The 19,914-nt window shown below is 36.9% G+C and overlaps 1 protein-coding gene and 1 long non-coding RNA gene across 6 annotated transcripts in view; one reads left to right on the top strand and one right to left on the bottom strand.

Moving 5' to 3' along the window:
- Positions 1–19,914, bottom strand: part of LOC123287192 (uncharacterized) — a 73,725-nt gene that overhangs the window by 9,225 nt on the left and 44,586 nt on the right. For both annotated transcript variants that reach the window (XR_011504716.1, XR_011504717.1), the window contains exon 4: positions 15,530–15,616. This is a non-coding gene — a long non-coding RNA (uncharacterized lncRNA). The remainder of the gene's footprint in view (positions 1–15,529; positions 15,617–19,914) is intronic.
- The window catches only part of CEP128 (centrosomal protein 128), a 382,281-nt gene that overhangs the window by 338,503 nt on the left and 23,864 nt on the right, over positions 1–19,914 (top strand). For all 4 annotated transcript variants that reach the window (XM_014846721.3, XM_070514145.1, XM_070514144.1 and 1 more), the window contains one exon: positions 16,642–16,719. In XM_014846721.3, the coding sequence (XP_014702207.3) occupies positions 16,642–16,719 (78 nt within the window). The remainder of the gene's footprint in view (positions 1–16,641; positions 16,720–19,914) is intronic.

Below are 19,914 nucleotides of genomic sequence, written 5' to 3'. Positions count from 1 at the left end.
GTTGCAACCTTGTGGCTGAAGGTGATGACCAACTTAAAAATGTAAAACTTCCTTCAGCCTGCAAAAATGATTTCTTACAGGCCTCAAATTTTTCATAAACACGGTGACATAGGGAAATATCATTGAGAAATTTTGTAGTGAGTGCAGCTTCACCAGCAGATGAATTTAGTATTATTGAGTTGCTCAGTGTTTGGAGGTCAGACTGACAGCTTCATATTTGATGCTGATAGGTAGTCATACAGTCTAACTGCCTTGCTGGATAATGTGTTTTATGGTCCTGTTCTAAACACTATCAATAGCATAGTACCCTCCCTGGATAAAAAGCTCTTGCTTTATATTGTGAAGATAATATGAGTGTATATTAGAAAACACAAGGGAAGTATCTTTCTGAAAAATGTAATACATGTAAGAAATGCTTTCCCTTCCCTTTAAGAGAGCACATCTGTGTAAAATTTCAGAGTAATGGTGTATTACGTCTTTTTTCAAAGATCCTAACTTAACTATAAAACAAAATACTAGACACTCTTAATGTCTAGTTGGAGTGAGTAGTGTATGTTACACACATTTTTGAAGTAGCTTTTAAATAAAATCTGATTTGGAGTATTTTCATTTTGTGCATCTAATTTTAACCAATTACATACAAGTTTCAAGTGAAAATTACTATATGCCTAGTTTAAAATGATAGTGATATGGTAAAATTGGTAAAATTGTATTTTATTAGGAATCTGAAAAGCTAGATTCTGGTCATGTTTCCACGATAGCCAGGCACATGACCCAGGGCAAGTTGTTTAACCTCTCTACATTTCAATTTTCTTATTTTTTTAATGATAGGGCTGAACTAGGTGATTTTTAAAAGGTCCTCTTTATCATAGGCTCTTTATGGGGGAATTAAAAATCTGATCTTCACAAAATGTCCACCTTGCTGGTAGTTACTGTCAAACAATTTACCCTGATTTAATTATATAATATTATATAACAGATACTTGTTGAATCCCGACCATGTCTCAGTGGTGTCCTAGGGTGTGTAGCAAATGAGATCCCTGCCGCCATGGCTCTCACATTTTAGATAGTGTTACAATAGGAAGGAGTCTTAGAGATCCTTGTCAAAACCCTCACTCTGTAGCTGAGAAGTCTGGAGACCAGAGGAGTTTAGGAGTTGCCAAGTGTGGCAAAACTAGGGCTAGAAGTCAAGTGTCCTGATTAGTGACAGAATGTTCTTTCCATTCCACATACTCAACTTGTGACTGGTGAGAGTAATGAAGACATGACTAAGGAACGCTTTACAAGTATCTAGTGAATGATACAAAGTGAAGAGGAAGAAAGTTAACAGCCAGAGCTCTTATTTACCTTGAGCAGGGCAAGAAGTAGACTCATAAATAGGACACTGACATTCTTAGACCATATTTAGAGTTGTCAGAATATGCCCTCAACTTATTGGTAAGTGGAGTTTCATAAAAAAACTTTGATCTAGTTTTCTACCTTTTGAATGTTGAAGAAAAGAGCTGACGTGCCCCCTAGGTTGCATTGCTAGTTCTGTCTTGAGCTTGCTCAGTGATATTAAACACCTCAGTTGATCTTTTATTTTATGCATCTGCATAGCAGCTCTAATTCCACTTACACAAGTGTTTATAAAGTTTGTTTAGGACGTGTAATAAACTTTGATCTCAGATGAAAGGCTGGAGAGCGTATAAATTGTCACTATTAGCACTATTAATATAAATATCCAAAGTGGTCTTATGTTAATTATTTAACATCAGTGAAAGATTTCAACCTATCATTGCCCCCAATTACATTATACTTGAATATCAAACAGTAAAGGCCAAACCATCAAAATAGCCCTTCCCTCATTATTCTCTTTAGGCTCAGTTCTTAATTATTTTGCATAGCTGGTGTTCCATAAATGATTTTATGGTGCCTCTTCAATGTTTTTCTATACTAACATCTCACTCTCTACCTATATCCACAGCAAAGGTCAATGGAACACATCCTTGATTTGTTTGTTTCATTGTCACCAGACATTAACCAGAGAGTATAAAACGCATTAAATATAGATTCACTGACTTAAAACACTTGGACTCCCTTTATATCTTTTCAGAGAACTTCCTATTTTCATCTTTATTCCTATCATTTCTAACTCAGAACTTGTTTTGCTCTATAACACCTCAAAGCTCCTCATTAGACATCAATTTTTTTCTTGAAGAAGAGTGTGTTTGTTCCTAGACATGTAGGAGTTGAGTGAGAGGGTGAGGCAAAAGCCAGGTGATCCCCAGATTTCTTAGAGAATGATTAGCATTTGGTGGACTGGGAGTTAGAAGAGCTGGTCGTGAGTCCTGGCTCTTTCGCACTGGCAACTCCCTTAACTTCTCTGAGCCTAATTTCTGTTATCTATCAAATGGGCCTCATACTTGTCCTGCTTGTCTCACAGGTTTGCTGAGAAGATCAAATGAGATAGGGAGTGGGAAAATTCTTTTCTAATTTTTAAAAACATTCCTCCTTTGTGTGTGTTTCACCAGTCACAAGAGGAGTATATGGACTGGAAAGTTTTGGCTCATTAATCTGGACATTTGAATTTTGGTCCTAGTTCTGTTACACTGCTTATTTGTCTTATTCTATATTATGTAAAGTTAACCCCCAAAATTCTGTTCAATTGTTTCAAATTTAGGCTCTGAGAAATTTAGATTTACAGTTCTTGTTTAATAATGCTAATAGTTTTAATTCAACACACTCCCAGCCTCCAGATTCAGTTGACCTGGAGAAGGACCCACTAATTTTTTTTTTTTTTTTTTTTTAAAGATTGGCCCCGAGCTAACGTCTGTTGCCAATCTTCCTCTTTTTTTTTCTTCTTCTTCTTCTTCCCAAAGCCCCCAGTATACAGTTGTATATTCTAGCTGTAGGTCCTTCTGGTTCTGCTGTTTGGGATGCCGCTTCAGCATGGCTTGATGAGCAGTGCTAGATCCACACCCAGGATCCAAACCGGGGAAACCCTGGACCACTGAAGCAGAGCATGCAAACTTGACCACTGGGCTACAAGGCCGGCCCCAGGACCCACTATTTTTTAAAGCTCTTCCAGATGATTCTAATATGCAGTCATGGTTGAGAATCACTGATTTGGGCCATCTTCAGTGTCTACTTTAAGAAGGTACTTTACAGTCCATTCCCTAGAGCCTAGTGTGACTGCCTTCCTAGCTATTGGATTTAGTCCCATTCATTTCCACTGAATTAATTTCATGCCTTTTCTACTGATACCATCATTCTGTCCCCAGTATTTCTTCTTTCTAAGCTACCAAAAAAGCAGTTGTAAGATTCTTTCTCAAATGTTATTTTCCTAGAATCTAGGGTGCTTAATTTTAGCATCTTCCTAAAATTTAAAGTTATCAGACCTAACTTGGAGGGCAAATTTGCCTAGTCATTAATTGATCAAATGACTCATTCTCTGATTTTAACAAATTGGCTAATTTACTAAAACAATATCTTTGGAAACTATATGAACAGTTAAAAAACAAATAAGTTGTTTTATAAATCAGTAAATTGGGCAAATTGGCTATTTAGTCAAGTTGCTGTCAGTATATTGACTAAGATTCTGTAAACTACCTGCCTCCTTCATCTCTCTTTTCTTGTTTCTCCTTTCTACTTTAGGGTTAATACTAGCTATAGCATCACGATCAGTGCCTTTCATTCATTTCTCCATTCAACATGTGCCAACCGACTACTCCATGCAGACGACTGAGTGTGAAGTGTAGTTCCTCTTGCAAGGATAACACAAGTATCTCATGAACTATCAGATTGCATATCAGACCCTGCAAAAGGGGTTTAGGAAGGCTCACAGAGTGGGGAAATTTGGCACTATACAGCAATTTGTAGCATTCTTATCTTCAAAACCAGGAGAATATGTAACATGTTTAAATTCTCACTAAAATGTCTAATAAAGTTATTTTTACTATTTCTTTATTCTTCTCTAAATTATTTATCAAATAACTAAAATGTTTTTTAAAAATCTGCCCAATGGACCTGAATAGTAAATAGTGTGACTAATTTTCCTGCTATATTAAAGATTAAGCGAAAGTGTGTTGTGTTCCAGTATCTGGAGCAAACTGCCATTCTGTATGACCATCTTTTTGTTTCTTTTGTTGTTTGTTTGTTTTACAAATGAATCTTCTGTGGTTCCCACAGTGTGCATGCAAATTGCAACTGACTTTAAGTGACATTACAGTAAATTTGATAGGCCCAGTTTTCACTGTCAGTAGGCATCCCATTTGCATCTCCAGAAACTTCCTTTAAAGCACTGGATTCCTTCTGAGAGAGAGAGTAGGTATATTTAAAGTAGTACTCTGCATGACTTTGTGATATGTACCTATGCCTGCACCTTCTTAGAAATAATATAGAGCAAAGCTCTCACCTTTGGCCTCCAACTAAAGTTGGGTGTTGGGGAGCAAAGGACAGGGAAAGCAGTATAAAATACTTCAGATTTGGTCTTTCTAAGTGGTACTTCTTATGGGTGTCCTGTACTAGAATATCCTGAGAAAATGTAGGGAGGAAGAGTCCTCAAAAAAAAAAGTGGAATACCTTTCTCACATAATTTGATCTTATTGTTGCAACTTCATTTTTCATTTAGAGTGTATCCCAGAACTCCTGACACACCCATATTCACTTGGCAGCATATGGGATCATCCCCAAATCAAATGTAGATTATATGACCTTTCACATTAGCAAATTTCTAAAATATCATTGCACATATATAGCTACTGGATGACTAAGAAGCAATTGTAGCACCAAATTCCATAAATATTGATTGAGTAGCTATTATGTGTTAACACCATAGATTCAAAGAATAGTCAATAAGGCATAGTCCCTATACTTAAAATTTCCCAATTTAATGGGGAAAAAGGCAGTTAATTAAAGATTACAATATAATATACATATTTCTCTCTATTGGCCTAATAACTTATTTTCACACAGAAACTGAAAGAATACACTTGAACTAAATCTGGTCAGCTTTAGCAGAATGAAGTCTAATGTAGTGATATTATAGTTTAATTTTCACATAGTAAGTGCTTAGTAAATGCTTGTTGGATAAGGAAAGACTGGATGTCCAATCCAGTTTCTGTATAATAAGTGCTGTGAAATCCTGCCTAATTTACAGAGTATTGCATGTTTTCATAACATACTTTAAATATCCAAAGTCATGTGGTTTTGGCTACTTTTTTTTTTTAATGTGTCTAGTAAAGCCTGCAGAACTTGTCCATTTTAGTTGCGTATGTTAAAGTGCAGTGGGGGAAGGAGGCGAAGTCCAAAATTTCAAATTGTTTTGGCAAGACCAACTCCTTTTCATACTAACCGCCAGGCCACAAAGCTTCATTGTTGTCCAGTTGAAGGAATCCATGGCTTTCATTTGGAAAAAGGGAAAAAAAAAAAACTTTCTGGCAATTGAAGTTTCAGGAAAACAATTGGTTGTGTCACATAAATGTCACATAAATTTGCTCACCAAATAGTATCGTCGGCTGTATTATGCCCACTGGCTTTCATGGTCCACCTTTCTCAGCCAATGGCTGAAAATTCTGAGTGACTTTATTTAAAAATATATACTTTTGCTCACATATAATCCATCTCTTCCCTCTTGCCCTTCTGTTCAGCCATTCAGGACATTTCTTCACAGAGCATCTCAAACATACTTAGAGTTCATCTCTGACATTAGTTGTTTAGGTGAGCTATCTGCCAAAATGTATTGCTATAACTTAGACCTAAGTATAACCTGGCAGTTGGGATTCCTTAAGAGATAGTTCAGTTGAATTTTCTATGGTTTAAAAATATTCTAGGGGGTCAGCCCTGTGGCAAGGTGGTTAAGTTTGGCTCATTTCGCTTCAGCAGCCGGGGTTCACGGGTTTGGATCTCGGGCGCGGACCTATAGCACTCGTCAGCCATGCTGTGGTGACAACCCACATATAAAGTGAAGGAAGATTGGCACAGATGTTAGCTCAGGGCTAATCTTCCGTGGCAAAAAAAAAAAATTCTAGACAGTCTTTGCTTCTGTCTGCTTTGGCAGCAGTCAGCCTGAGGAATGGTTTGTACAAGATCCAAAAGAGTGTTTCTAAGTGTTCAAAAAAGGATTAATTATGAAAGGATACTTTAAAAGTATAGGCAGAGTCCATCTCAGATATTTTTGAATTAAGTCTCAAAGCCATGATGATAAAAATAACATACCTTGCCTGATTTCTATTTAGATCTCATCTGCCTGTCACCAGAAACTCATCCATATAGGGGGATTAACTGTTCACATGTTCTTTCAACATCCAAGTGCTGTGTGTGGAGTAATGGAAAATGATTAATTTGTTTTGTCATTCTCTTTGAGAACACAGGACATCTCTTAAAAAGAAAATAACCCTTTATTTTGAGAACAGAGAAGATTAATTATGTTCACCTCACCAAGGTCCTTTGAAGTAAATTAGACTGGACCCTACCTCAGCCAGAACAATTATCGTTCCTTATCGGTATTCCATATCAGGACCCTCTGTTCCATGTTAAATATGGAGGAGGCAAGTGTGATTGCTTACTTTAGCGTGTCTTGATGCGTTGGGGCGAGGGCTTTGCCGTATTCAGGGAAATCATTAGCATTTCTCGGTATCTACCCTGTGCGTGTGTCCCTGTCATAACCAGCATGGCTAAGCCCCTGTCAGCTTGTCCACAGGAAGCAGCTTGTCCTTCACATCACATGTTTCCTGCTTCATCTTCTTAGACCCACAAATGTTTTTATTCTCTTCGTCTCTTTAACTCTATCTAGAGCATATAACTCAACTTTACTATCCCTCATCTTTCTTCCAGTTTTGTTTTTTGTATTTCTTTGATTTTGAGTCTGTTTAGAAATATTCTCTGTCCCTCAAAAACAGTTCATTTTTGAAATCACCTTTAAAAAATAATTTCTGCTGTATTTTTCTTTCCACAACATTTCTAAGTTCTACATTTGTCTTTATTGATCTTTGTGTTGAGAAGATTTTTCTCATAAAACTAAAAGCTGTTGTGTGTGATACCAAGTACTGAGCACTGGAAATATAGGGAAAATTACAGTCTTGCCTTTAAGGAGTTCGCTGTCTTCTGAAAGGGACAAGTAAACACGCAGTTAGGAAATGATCAGACACGTGATAGGAGGCATGCGTGCATAGGAAGGAAGCGTGGAGGATGGGCACCTAACCCAGACTTAAAGGGAGACATTCACAGAACGATAGCTCGCGTTATCATTGTAACAAAAGCTAGTGTTTTTTGGAGTGCTTCCTAGTGCCCCACCCTGCTCTAAGTACTTTGCGTGTGTTAATGTATTTGATCCTTACAATAATTCTACACTTGGTATTATTATTATTCCTATATAGAGATAAGGAAACTGAGTCCCAGTGCAGAGGGATCCAGGAACTCCCCTAGGGACACATAACCAGTAGGTAACTAAACCAGGATTTCTACTCAGGCTGACTGGCTCAAAAGCTTGTGCTTTTAATGACCACATTAGAGGAGGTGTGACCAAGCCAAGTCTTGCAGGAGAATCAGAGAGCTAACTTAAGCAGTGTGTAGAGAACATGGAAGACAGATGGACCTTCATGTGCAAAGTCATGATGGCACAGAAGCTTTGAGGAGGGAAGCTAAAGTACCAAATAACGCTTGTGGGGATAGAACCAGACGCTAATTAGCAGTATTTAAGATGAGAGGAGAACTGTAAAAAAGAAATTTTTTTTTTGTTTGACCAGTTATAAAGTGGAAAAAAAAATGAAAAGCAAGTTTTTTGCCTGCTTTTAGAAGTATCCATTTTAAAAATACAAAATCACAAATATTTGGAGTTGGTCATTTGATGGAGTGAACATCCAAGAAGACAAAAATGTCTTTCTTTCTGTCTTTCTTATGCAGTCATTACCTTTGCTTTCTGCCATAGAAGAGTGAAGGTTTTCCCATCCCACTGGTATCCATGGGTAAATAAGAACCCCTAGAATCTGATATAAGGTTTTCTCCTTGTTTTACTTTCTCTTTCTAAAACCTTTTTCTTTTCTTTCATATTCTTTAATATGAAAATCAGATCCCAACCTCCTAGGGGAAGAAGTCAAAGCTACGGTAGACTATAACTAGGGCCAAAATGGCTCTTAGAGATTTTTAGATCCTACTTGTCCATTTTCCTGATTTGGAAACTGAGAGTCCACGGATTAATTGATTTTCCCAGTTTCATCTAACTGGTTGTGGCAAAGCTGAGATATAACCTTTTGTCTCCTGATTTCTAATCTGTGATCTTTCCCACTATTATCCTGCTGGCTGTCCTCAACAGAAGGCTACCACAAATAAAAATATTCTCTAATTTAATCTAAATAAACTATTGGAGAAGCATTTTGTGGACATTTAAGACATTTTTAGAACTTTACAGTGAGAATATGTGTTCTTGGGATGTCAGAGTATTCTGGGTAAATCAAGAGCTTTTGGTGTGGCATCCTTGTCCTTCTGAGCATTCAGTACATTCTCCCAGGGAATTTCTCATAGAGCTCCACTCACATGGAACCTCTGACGTGGGTCTCGGAGTTTCTGCTGCTCAGCAAGTCCCCAGCCTGGGAGTGAGATGCCTGTCTCACCTTCTCCCAGTACTCCCAAACTCCGTGAGTTCTTCTCTTGCTTGGGAATGAGGGGCTAGCAGTCTGCAGACAACTTTGGGTGTAAATGAGAGCATGTCACCCCTCTGCTCATCACCCTCAAAAGACCTTCTATCTCATTCAGAATGAAATACAAGAACTTTACTGTGCCCTAACAGGCTCTCTAAGATCTTGCCTAAGCCATCTCATCTTTGGCCTCATCTTGTCCTGCTCCCGGTCAGCTCACTCTAGAACAGTGTCTGATGTAGAGTAGTCATTCAGTAAATGTTTGCAGATTGAATAAATGAATGACAGTATTTCCTTCATTGAGAAAGACTCATTCGTTCATTCAAGAAGCAGTAACTGAGTATCTCTACTATGGAGGCACTGGGTGGAATGTTGGGGATACAGTGGTGAAGGAAGACAGACATTCCCTCCCCTCATAATGCTTATTTTCCAATGTCAACATGAACATTAATCAAATAATCACACAAATTAATGTAACCCTAGTATTCTGGTAAGTGTTACAAAGGAAAGCTAATGATGCAACAGAGAGTTTGTTTGAGGGAATCACTGAAGAGAGGGGAGCCTTCCCTGAGGAAGTGATGAAAGGTAGTAGAAATTAACCAGTTCACTCAACATTTGTGCATTTCATTAGATGTAAATTTTACATTTAAAAAATAAATATTGAGGTGGAGTTGATATACATGCTAAACTTTTTAGGGGAAAGTGTACTACAGGTATGCAACTTACTTTATAATGCTTCCAGAAAGTAAGTTGGATTAATGAATAGACATAAGGATGGATAGATGGATTAATATGTGACAAAGCAAATATAAGAAAATGCTAATAATAGAATTTAGGTGGTGGGCATATGGGTGATCTCTGTAAATTTCTTTCAGATGTCCTATATGCTTGAAAATGCTCATAATGTTGAGGGGAAAAGTTTTAACCAGATAAAGAGACTGGAGGAAATATTTTCCACCAAGGGCACAGTATGTACAAAAGTAATTTAGGTGCCATTACGCTTCTACTACTTTTATATTTTGGATGATGTTTGTAGAACAGTAAATGTATTTCTAAATATTGGGTATAGTTATAATTGTTTGCCTTGTTTCTGCTTTGTCTTCTGTTGACTAATTTTTATTAGCTGTAATTTTAGATTGCCACTAGCCTCCTCTTCTGCATTTGAAAGTCCCCAGAGTTGACAGTACCTCCCAGAATCAGGGTTTTTTTAATACTTGCTATTTGGAAAGTACTTGACAATTTGCTGTGTACTTTCACATTCGCTCTCTTACTTGATAATTACAGCTGCCCTGGGGGTGTGTGATAATAAAGATCATCATTCTTTATCCATATTGTACAAATGAAAGACTGAGGCTCAGAAGGGCAGGGAAAAGTGATATTCCCCAAATCGCACAAGACAAGTAAGTAATTACTGGGGCTGCGCATATGCATGAATTAGGTATGCTGACTTCCGATTCAGCATACCTTCCACCTCACCACTCTTCTTCATGGGCCAGTTAGAAACACGTGTCTGGGACTGGTAAATCCAGAAGCATAGTTTCTTTACTTGCCACCTTAGCAGAAATTACTAAACTTGGTCTCTTCCAGGAAGCCCTTGCTTATACTGTTTGCTCATTATTAACATACAATCACATTTTTTTTGGCAAATGTTCTTAAATTCTTTATGAGTACATTTTATTTTCAATTTTAGGAAATAAAATGATTTCACAGAAACTAGATTGTGAATCTCAAGACCCTCCTCCTTGTAGACCAGTTGTAAGGATCTAATTCTTGTTAAGCATACAGAGAACACTAAACTAGTCCTTATTGGTCTTCTTGTGCTGTTTTTCCTTGATATCAGGGAGTGGCAAGAAAAATATTTAAAGAGGGCATCTCAAGGGGAAGAGATATGTTTCTTTATTCCCTCTGTCTTCCTTTCTCCTTCAACTCATTCTTGGTCTTATTGAAAAAAAATCCTCAAATTAAGCTAATAATAAGATCATAGGTTGGCTATAATTTCTAATTTGCTTATATCTAAAAATAAGAAAGCAATAATCTGGAATGGCAGATTCTGTAGGTTTCATATACTTCTTCACTTGAATGAGAGTTGGAACATACTTAGAAAGCCTTCCTTGTCCAAGTTTTCCAATGAAGATATGCTACCTATTCTCAAATTTTATAAATTTGTGATTTTTAAAGGAGATCTACCACTTTTGACTAGAATGATGTTATATGAAGACAAATAGAATTTGTTGTTGACGAAAATTTTTCTGGAATTCAGCTCAAATGTTGTCACTGATGTCATATTGCTATGTTAACTGGTGTTATTTAACAAGCCCGTGTACCCTCTTACCCCAAGACACGCGTAAACACTGCTAAGTGAGTGTCTGATTTTGAGACCTCTCTTAAAGTACACAATCTAGAAGTAGAGGGCTCTTGATATTCCAAGAAATCCACACAACTTTGAGCACTGGGGCTCTTTGAAGGATACGCATCAACAAAATGACTTTGCCAGTCCATTCTCTGCTACTGTTCAGTTTGTTTCCAGTGGGTGTCTTATACAGTTTGGATGAAAAGAGGGCCCTATGAAGCCGATACAGCTGTGCTGGATTGTGTCACCACAAATGAAAAGGCAGACCGTCTATCCTTTTTATGATCTCACCTTTCCTTGCCTTGAAACTTATTTACTCAGGTCCTTTTACCATCTTTCAACCATTTGTCAAGAAAGTTTTGCAGTGGATCTCTTTCCAAATGAAATAGAATTGCATTTTTGAACCCAAATAAACTGCTTCAGAACCTTGTTTATTTAACATCCGTGTACTGCCAAAACAGCACACACTTATTTTTAAAATAAAAATATAGACAGCATCTCCTTTAATTTATTTATCGTCTAAACTTCAAAACATGAATTCAATAGCAGTAGAAGAAAATGGTAGTGGTTAGATGTTAATAAGAAAATAAACACATGCATTTTTACAAAGAGAAGTGTATTTACTAAAATACACCTATGGTTAAATCTGTTTCTGAAGCTGTCTTTACAGGAGACAGGAATCTAAGAATTGCAGTGAAGCTCTTTTCTAATTTCTAATTGCTGTCACTTATGTTGTCATATTGTATTACTCAGTTTCCCTGTAGTCTGAAACAAAGGGACAACTAAGGAAAAATAACTGTGAACCAGTACAAACTGCCCAGCTCTATGGCAGTTTGGTGTGTGTTGAAGATTTTGGAATAGTAAAATTGCCAGATTATTCTTTGCCCTTTTCAGCAGATATCTAAACACACCTGTAGGATTTCTGAGTTTCACTGTTGTTTCTACCACTCGATCTTGCCATTAGTCTAGAGAAAAATACATGAAACAGCAAACTTTTGCTTCTGAGTTTTTAATAAAGAGGCCAAGAGTTAGTGGGTTCATTAGATTTATTGAAGCACCTCTTGTGGCCAGATAGTGTGCTATGCTAATGCTAAGTGTTACAGAAAAAGAAAAGGGGTTGATAGTGAGTACCACAGAATTCAATCTCATCCTTAACTTCTTCTAATCAACAGAAAGAATATCCCGACCCCTTTTGTGTGTGTATATGCTTGGAGGCATGGTCTTGAGCACAGACTCTTCAGCACTGGCAAGATGAAGTCCTTCCTGGGTTCATCTTAAAACTTCTCTTCCAGAAATAAGCCCATCAAGGACATATCTCCAAAATTCTAGCTGTTAAGATTTGGTAGCTAGAGAGGGATTGGGAATTCACATAAAGCACTCAGTGTTACAGCTTCTAGTTGCTATCCTTTTTAACTGCTGATTTGACCATAAAAATATTGACTTGTTGGATTCACATCCCAGTTTTGCCAACACGTGACTGTGAGGTTTTACACTTTGGTCCTCAGTTGCCTCATCTGTATAATGGGAATACCAGTAGTATCTACATCATACAGTGGTGTGAGGATTAAGAAGTATATTCAAAATTGAATTATATTTTTGTGCTCAGTCTTTCATTGTGCTTCTAAACAGGATTAGGAGTAACTGATCATTTCTTTGCCACTGCTCCTAGACTAATGGAAGTCTAGCTCCTTAAACCTCTGAGATAAGCCAAGTATTATACACAGTGTATTGGTCCTTTGTGAAATGGAGTCTTAATTGTGAATTTTTCTTTGTTTTCAAATTTGATGTGAAATTTACTGTCTTGTAACACTTTCAAAGGAGAAACAGTCTTTAAACCCCTTTGGGAATGTCTGATTTAGTTCTAGAAAACTGCTTTAAGAAAATTAAAGAGAGGTTAAGCACCTGTCATTTGCTGGTGCCATTATTGAATGAACTTGAGAAATTGTTCCCTTAATTCTAACAATGGGGACTTGTCTGTGCCCTTTTAAACATTAGACTATATAAGGCAGAAATAATTAACCAACTTAAAAATAAAAAAGCTTCCCTAACTCGGCATGCAGTATTTTGCCCTAGGAACTAACATGCTATAGGTCCTCATGGCATCTCTAAAACCCAACAAGTTCCTTAGGTAGACTATTCATCTGCTAATCATTCTTGTCTCTCTAGCAGTGTTAGCTTTTGGTGAAAAGTGAGCTTGAAATGACATGTAATGTGACAAGACTCTTATCACCGAACCCCAGCCAATCTGACATTTGAAAAAACAAAACAAAGAGTTTGAACGTGAATATGCATACTCTTAAGTCTGTATGCCAACGTGCTGGTTTTAAGCATACTGAGAGAGTGAAGGACAGTCAGAAAATAAATGTACTCCCCAAAATATCACTTAAGCATGAAATTATGAGACCTGAGATGCCTGCAGGCCTGACTCATTGTCTTCATGACTTCACATCTTATTGTTGCAGATACCCTAGAAATCTCAGCAGCAGTATGTGTAATTTCCTTAAAATAAATGCAGTTCACTTTTTTCTTTGTATAATTCTTACATCTTTCGCATATGCATGTTTCTCCTAAAGTAAGTTAAAAGTTCCTGAAGAACAGGAATTGTGCCATCTATGTCTTGTGGATCTTTCTATGATATCTAGATGTACATTGGATGTTAACTGATTGACTGGACTATCAGGATGAAGAGACAGTCATGGTACCAAAAAGTATTTCTGATATTGAGGAAGATATTTAGAAACAACACATAAGTAGAATATATAATAAGCCACAATCAACTAGATGATGAGAAAGTAGAAAGATGTTAATGGAGATATGGGGAGTGGGGGGATGGAGTAGAGAAATGACTGCACTTGAGAAAGAAGGAGCCAAGGAATTTTTTAAGGTTCACTCAAAAAGACATAGCCATTTGAATATGCACCCCAAAACATAATCAAATAGTCAAAATAAACCAGTATGTGAAACATGCAAGAAAAAACTTTTTCGTGGAGTCACTTAGTTGATTGAAAATTTTAAGCCTAAATATTTGCATAATATGCTGGATGTTACTGTAGGGAAAGAGATCACTTGTTTATTTTAAAAACAAAATGAATTTAACACTTAGCCCACGTTCAGAGTGTCACGTTTGAATGAGAAAAATTATGGGATAAAAGGAAAAAGGTTTAGGTGCTGGCTTGATGGCAGAGTGGTTGGGTTCATGCGCTCAGCTTCAGCATCCTGGGGTTCACAGGTTTGGATCATGGGAGTGGACCTGCACACCGCTCATCAGGCCATGCTGTGGTGGCATCCCACATACAAAATAGAGGAAGATTGGCACAGATGTTAGCTCAGAGACAATCTTCCTCAAGCAAAAAGAGGAAGATTGGCAACAGATGTTAGCTCAGGGTCAATCTTCCTCACCAAAAAAGAAAAAAGTGAAAGTTTTATAACTACAAGTCTATTTGGAACCATTGTTCATAAAGAAGATTTTATTCAATGCATAAAGTTTTGCTTTAAAATCACCATGGCATTGATTTGTATTTTATTGTCCAAGGGCCAATATGATTCTTGAAGAAATCTATAATTTTGCTATTTAAATAAATATAGCATATATGGTGGCTAAAATTACTTGTTCTCACAAACATACATGTTATGGCATGTATTAAGAAACGTCATTTTAATGAATCTTTCCTACAAATGAAAAAATTAAATGAAGCCATTTGAAATGCATGGCAGAAAAGACAATCATAAAATATTAAACAGAAGGAACAAAATACTAAGTTCTTTAAATGGAACTAGAAAAGGAAGATTTTGTGAATGTGAAGAAATAGCACATATGTCTTCCAGTTTCAAAATGGCAAAGTAAGAGTGTTTATGCTCTACTCTCAAAAGTCACGTTAGAAAAATAAGAATATGAAGAAACAAACACTGATTTGCATGTTGACAACTGGAAGACATCTATGACTCCAAGTCAAAGAATAAAAGAAAAATGGTAAAATGACTCGGAACACAGAAGGTGAAACCCAAGCGCCTGTCAGAGGATGGCGATGGAAAGCAGCATCATTCACTGTAGATTTTCAGAAAGGCTTTTGAATTGGAGGTACCAATTACCGCAGAAGGAGGGGGTGGAAATGAACACATTGAAAGTGTCTGCAAGGAGGAGTTACACCCTCAACTCCCTCTCTTCATCCCGGCCCCAACACAAACCCCACGGAGATGTAAGTGTATGCCCTGGAGAAGCTCGACTGGAGATGAAGGCAGAGAACAGCATTAGGATGAGATAGGTGATTTAAAATAGGAAGATTAAGTGAAAGTGGGTACACCAAATGATGAGAACACCAGTTCCTAACCCTGTCTAGTTCCAGAAGAACTGAACTCCGCGTTAGAAAAAAAGCCTCATGATACTTATAATTTGGAGCTTCCCCCCGTCAAAAAAAAAAACCCAGTTGGCCACCTGAGAAGCCTGCCATTCAATTATGTAATTCTCAGTTATTATTTGCAGTAATTAATGCTGTGCTATGCATTGGTCACTAACAAATTCTGAAATCTCATGGCTTAACACAGTAGAGGTTGATGTCTCACTCACATGAAGTCCGATATGGTCAACATCTCTCCTCTGTCTTGTAGCTATGCCATCTGGAGCGTGTGGCCTCCAAGGTCCTCATGGCAGGAGCTGGGATGGAAGAGGGAGCATAAAGCCTCTTAACTGTCTGAGCCCAGAGGTGACACATGTCACTTGCACTCATATTGTTAAGAACCGTTCACATGGGAGATGTAGGGTAGCACATGGAATATTGGGGGGCCACTAACTTCTCGACAGCTCTGTGAAAACCTATGTCCAGGTTCTCTCAAGACACTTCACTTTCTTCTCATGCACCAGCCATAGGGGTTGTTGTTTACTTCATTTAATAATTAAAATTCATTTTAAATTTAAAAGCTAACATCTATTGCCTGCCTTATGTGTGCTGGCCCTGTGGCAGGACTAAGAATACAGAGTTACATATGATACAGTCTCTGGTCTCAAGGCTATTCTACCATTTAATCTCTTGGTTCACATTGGCTTTGAAATAATTTTCAGATCGTTCTCTCTTAATGTTTATATTGGTGGGTGTAAATCAGGGACTAGCTAATCAGAGACTATATAAGTTATTGATTTATAACCAGGATCTTGTATCCCTGTCACAAATATTTAATTTTAGATATTTTTCCCAAGTCTTTTGAGAACTGCTCTTTTCCTTTTTAGCTAAAATAATTGTTGGGAACTCTTTTCTTCTTTATAATGGCACTGTGTGAGGATCTCTAAATGCTGCATAGATACGTAACTGCAAATTCATCTCTCAGTATTACCTTGTGGTTTATTTCTGATGTTCACTGAAGCAGGTTTGTAAATTAATATTAATATGAAATACTCTATAGAAAGTTTCATAGCATATCAGATGAAAGCAATTATTCAGGAAGTTTTCATATCTGAGTCAGTCTGGCAAATGCATCTCATATACTGTGTGAAAGGAAATAATTCTTCTGATTTAAAAAGGTATGTTTACCTTAGAAATACTGTTATATCTGTTCTTATTTGACTCTCCAAATCTTCAGCTTGAACTGCTTACACCAATGGTGCAACTGATTTTTAGTAGTTGGATTCTGAGAGTATTGATCAATTTTTTATAATGTTTGGTTTCCTTATGTTTTCTTTCCCAGAGTACCCGAGTGGCCTTGGACCATCTGGAGTCTGTGCCTGAGAAACTGAGCCTGCTAGAAGATTTCAAAGACTTCAGAGTGAGAAAGAGTTGGCTTGTCTCTTTCAGTATTTTTATCTGAGTGAGAACACTTGACATCTTCCTGATGTGCAAAGAAAATTGTAGGGAGGGAGGAAATACCGAAAAACAGTGGGGATTTTTAATGCACCATCATATCAGAGTTTATTGACATTTGTAAAGACAGGATTGAAAATAATGGAACTTATATATTAGCACAATATAGGAAAATAAAAACTTTTACCCCACTAGTAGAAGCTCATTTGGCCACCTAAAGCTTTAACTATAATTTAGAAAAACTTAAGAATTAAAAAGACGTAGCACATTACATTGACAATAGATACCTTTTTTGATAAGCAATTTTAATTTATGGATTATCTTCTTTTTTTAATTACAGATTTCCAAAGCACTGTTTGGTTTAGAGATATGATGGTGCACAGGTTACCCTGATACTATGCTACATGAATTCAAATCCACATAGAGTTTTAGATTTTATATCCCATGCCATTTGTTGATAGAACTCTAACCACAAAGCATTTCATTTATCAAGCCAATTAATTACATGTTGGATTTATCTACTGTAATATTGTAGATTTCCTCATAGAGGACAGATGCAAAGCAAATAACCCTGCCACCCAGTCCTACCAGACAAGGTCCAGGCTGGAGAACATCTTTTCATTTCCCCTTATGGATGCATATTTAATGAAAATTTGAGTGATTTATAATTTCTTGACCCTATATGGCTGAAGCTAGCAATGGTGAGAGTTCTCTTTGTCCACTTAACCTCTTATTTCACATCGGCTTTAAAATATGACTTATGTTTAAGTTCTCTTTAAATCTAACATGTTATTTGAGATATAGTAAGTAGGAAATATAGCCTGACATGCCATAGTGATTTTTTGGAGGCACTGATATGATGAGGCTCTCAAGATCTGCACTATCTTAAAATCACCTTTCATTAAGCGTTTTTGGTAGTTCAGTAACTAAACATTTTTGAGTGGGATCTTGGGTTGAGCTGATACATTCGGAAATCTGGACTATCACAAATAGAATAAAACCAAGAGTTTCTAGTATATTTTACTAAAGTTTTGATTCTTTCTCATGATTTGATTATATATTTGCAGTCTAAAACTCTGTCAAAGAATTTTGAAACCACTGTCCAAGAAGATGAGATTTCTACTCACTCTTATATTGCCCAGTGTGGAAAGCAGGCACTATGTTACACCCACATCCTTTCCACCTTTTTCTCTGTAGCTAACAAAAGTTATCTACATGAGGGAAGGGCAGACAAGAGACAGTATTGGAAACAGGTGGCATTTGTCACTGAGAAACAGATGCCTGTCTTAGAACAGCATAAAAACAAAGTTTAACCTCCAGTCTCAGCTCACTTTTTCCCCAGTGGTCTGCACTGAACAGAATATTCATAAGTACAGTTTAAAAGTTCTGTTCTCTACTATTACCAAAAGATTATTTTATTATTATTTTTCATTATATGGGCTAGTGATTATCTACAAGTCTAGCTTACATTTACACACATCACATATGACGATGCCAAATAGTGAAATTTTTAGACCATTTTTCAAAATTCAGAATTGTACTTTCCAATATCAGTCATTAAAATTGAGACCTTTACCTTTGAAATGGAAAGGAGTTCATTAGCAGGTATTATGCACAACTATGTAGCAGGTGGTAGCTAAGTACTTTACATTACATTTTTTCAAATCCTCAGAGACACCCTATAGATGGGTATTATTTTCCACCATCTTAACAGCTGAGCAAACTGATGCTTGGAGTGTACAAATTGGTTGGAACTGGGCTCTAATTCTATGTATTAACAACAAAGCCTGTCTGTTTTCCCTACTGCCTCTAGCTTGAAACCCATTCTTTATGTACTCTAGGGCCATCTATACAAGTAAAAAGAGCCCATTTAATCAATTTAATGAAAACAACTAGAAATCGCCTTAAATACACATACATAAAGCCTATAGATTATTAGATGTAGATTATATTTTTCAAACCCCTAACATTCTACAGATCAATATGCTGTGAACAGGAGTCCAGAGAACTAAGTTCTAGTTTGAGCTCATGCACAGATGAAAACACTGAAGATCTCAGGATCTTTCCTCATCCATAAAATGAGGGACTTGAATGATATTATCTCTATAGTCCCTCCTGACACTGGCATCATTGGCATATACGTGAAAATATATTTCACCTGTATATTTCTTGATAATACTATAGTCTGTGACATTAAGTGTGAATACAAACCTCATCTTATTTAGTCTTGACTTTAGTCTTCTTTAAATGTGTCATAGTCTCTCTCTCATTTTTTTTTAACCTCATTTTTAAAGTAGTTCAGCTCTACAATCCCACATTTAAACATTACACATTTGGTCTGGTGGAAAGGAAATAGCGCTGGGTTCCAAGCTCAGTCCGCCACGAATTGCCTAGCCTTGGGCAAATCATTCTGAACTTCCCTGAGCTGTAGTTTTTTTTTAATAAAAATGAGAATTTTGGAATTCTAATATCCCTTCCAGCTTGAACATTCAATAACTTCCTTGGGACTATTTGGGGAACTAAATCCCACAGATGATTTTTCTTACATATGAAAATCAGTTGCCCTCATTTTATTCTTATTTCTCCCTAATTCATAATACAAATGTCTAAATCACTGGCTGTAGTGACTGTGTACTGTGTTCCATTCTCTCCCCTCAAAATGAAGGAACAATGGAAAGAAAGGAAGGAAAGGGGAAGAAAAGGGATAGAAGGGGAGGGGGGGAGTAGGGGGAGGGAGACAGGCCCTGGAAGTTTTTGCTTTCTTAATTTCTTTATTACCTGAATCTTTTTATGCTTTTGAGGGCAGATGAGATATCCTTAAGTTTAAAAATCTACGTGATGTAATAGTTAAAAGGTAGAATGTTTTTTAAGAATTAGTGAAGAAAAAGAGGCGCTAATTTTAAAGGTAACATTTTCTTTTTTTAAAGAGAATATTTTGATACCAAGTATTACTGCAAGGGACAGTACACAACATCCAAAAGTGGCGTGGTGCCATTAATGACCATCTTTGGACAACTCACTGTTACTTGAACTTTTTTCCCTTCAACTAAAGGATGTCAATCATTTCAGATTGGCATAGGGACTAATTGTAAAAAGAATGCAAATAACCAATCTGGGACCCTGTTTTTATGGTAGCATCCAAAGCAAACATTTTCTTCTT

The sequence above is a fragment of the Equus asinus genome, chromosome 7 (genome assembly GCF_041296235.1).
Source record: "Equus asinus isolate D_3611 breed Donkey chromosome 7, EquAss-T2T_v2, whole genome shotgun sequence".
NCBI lineage: Eukaryota > Metazoa > Chordata > Mammalia > Perissodactyla > Equidae > Equus > Equus asinus.
The sequence above is the reverse complement of the archived record's forward strand: the minus strand, read 5'-3'. Positions and strand labels throughout refer to the sequence as shown.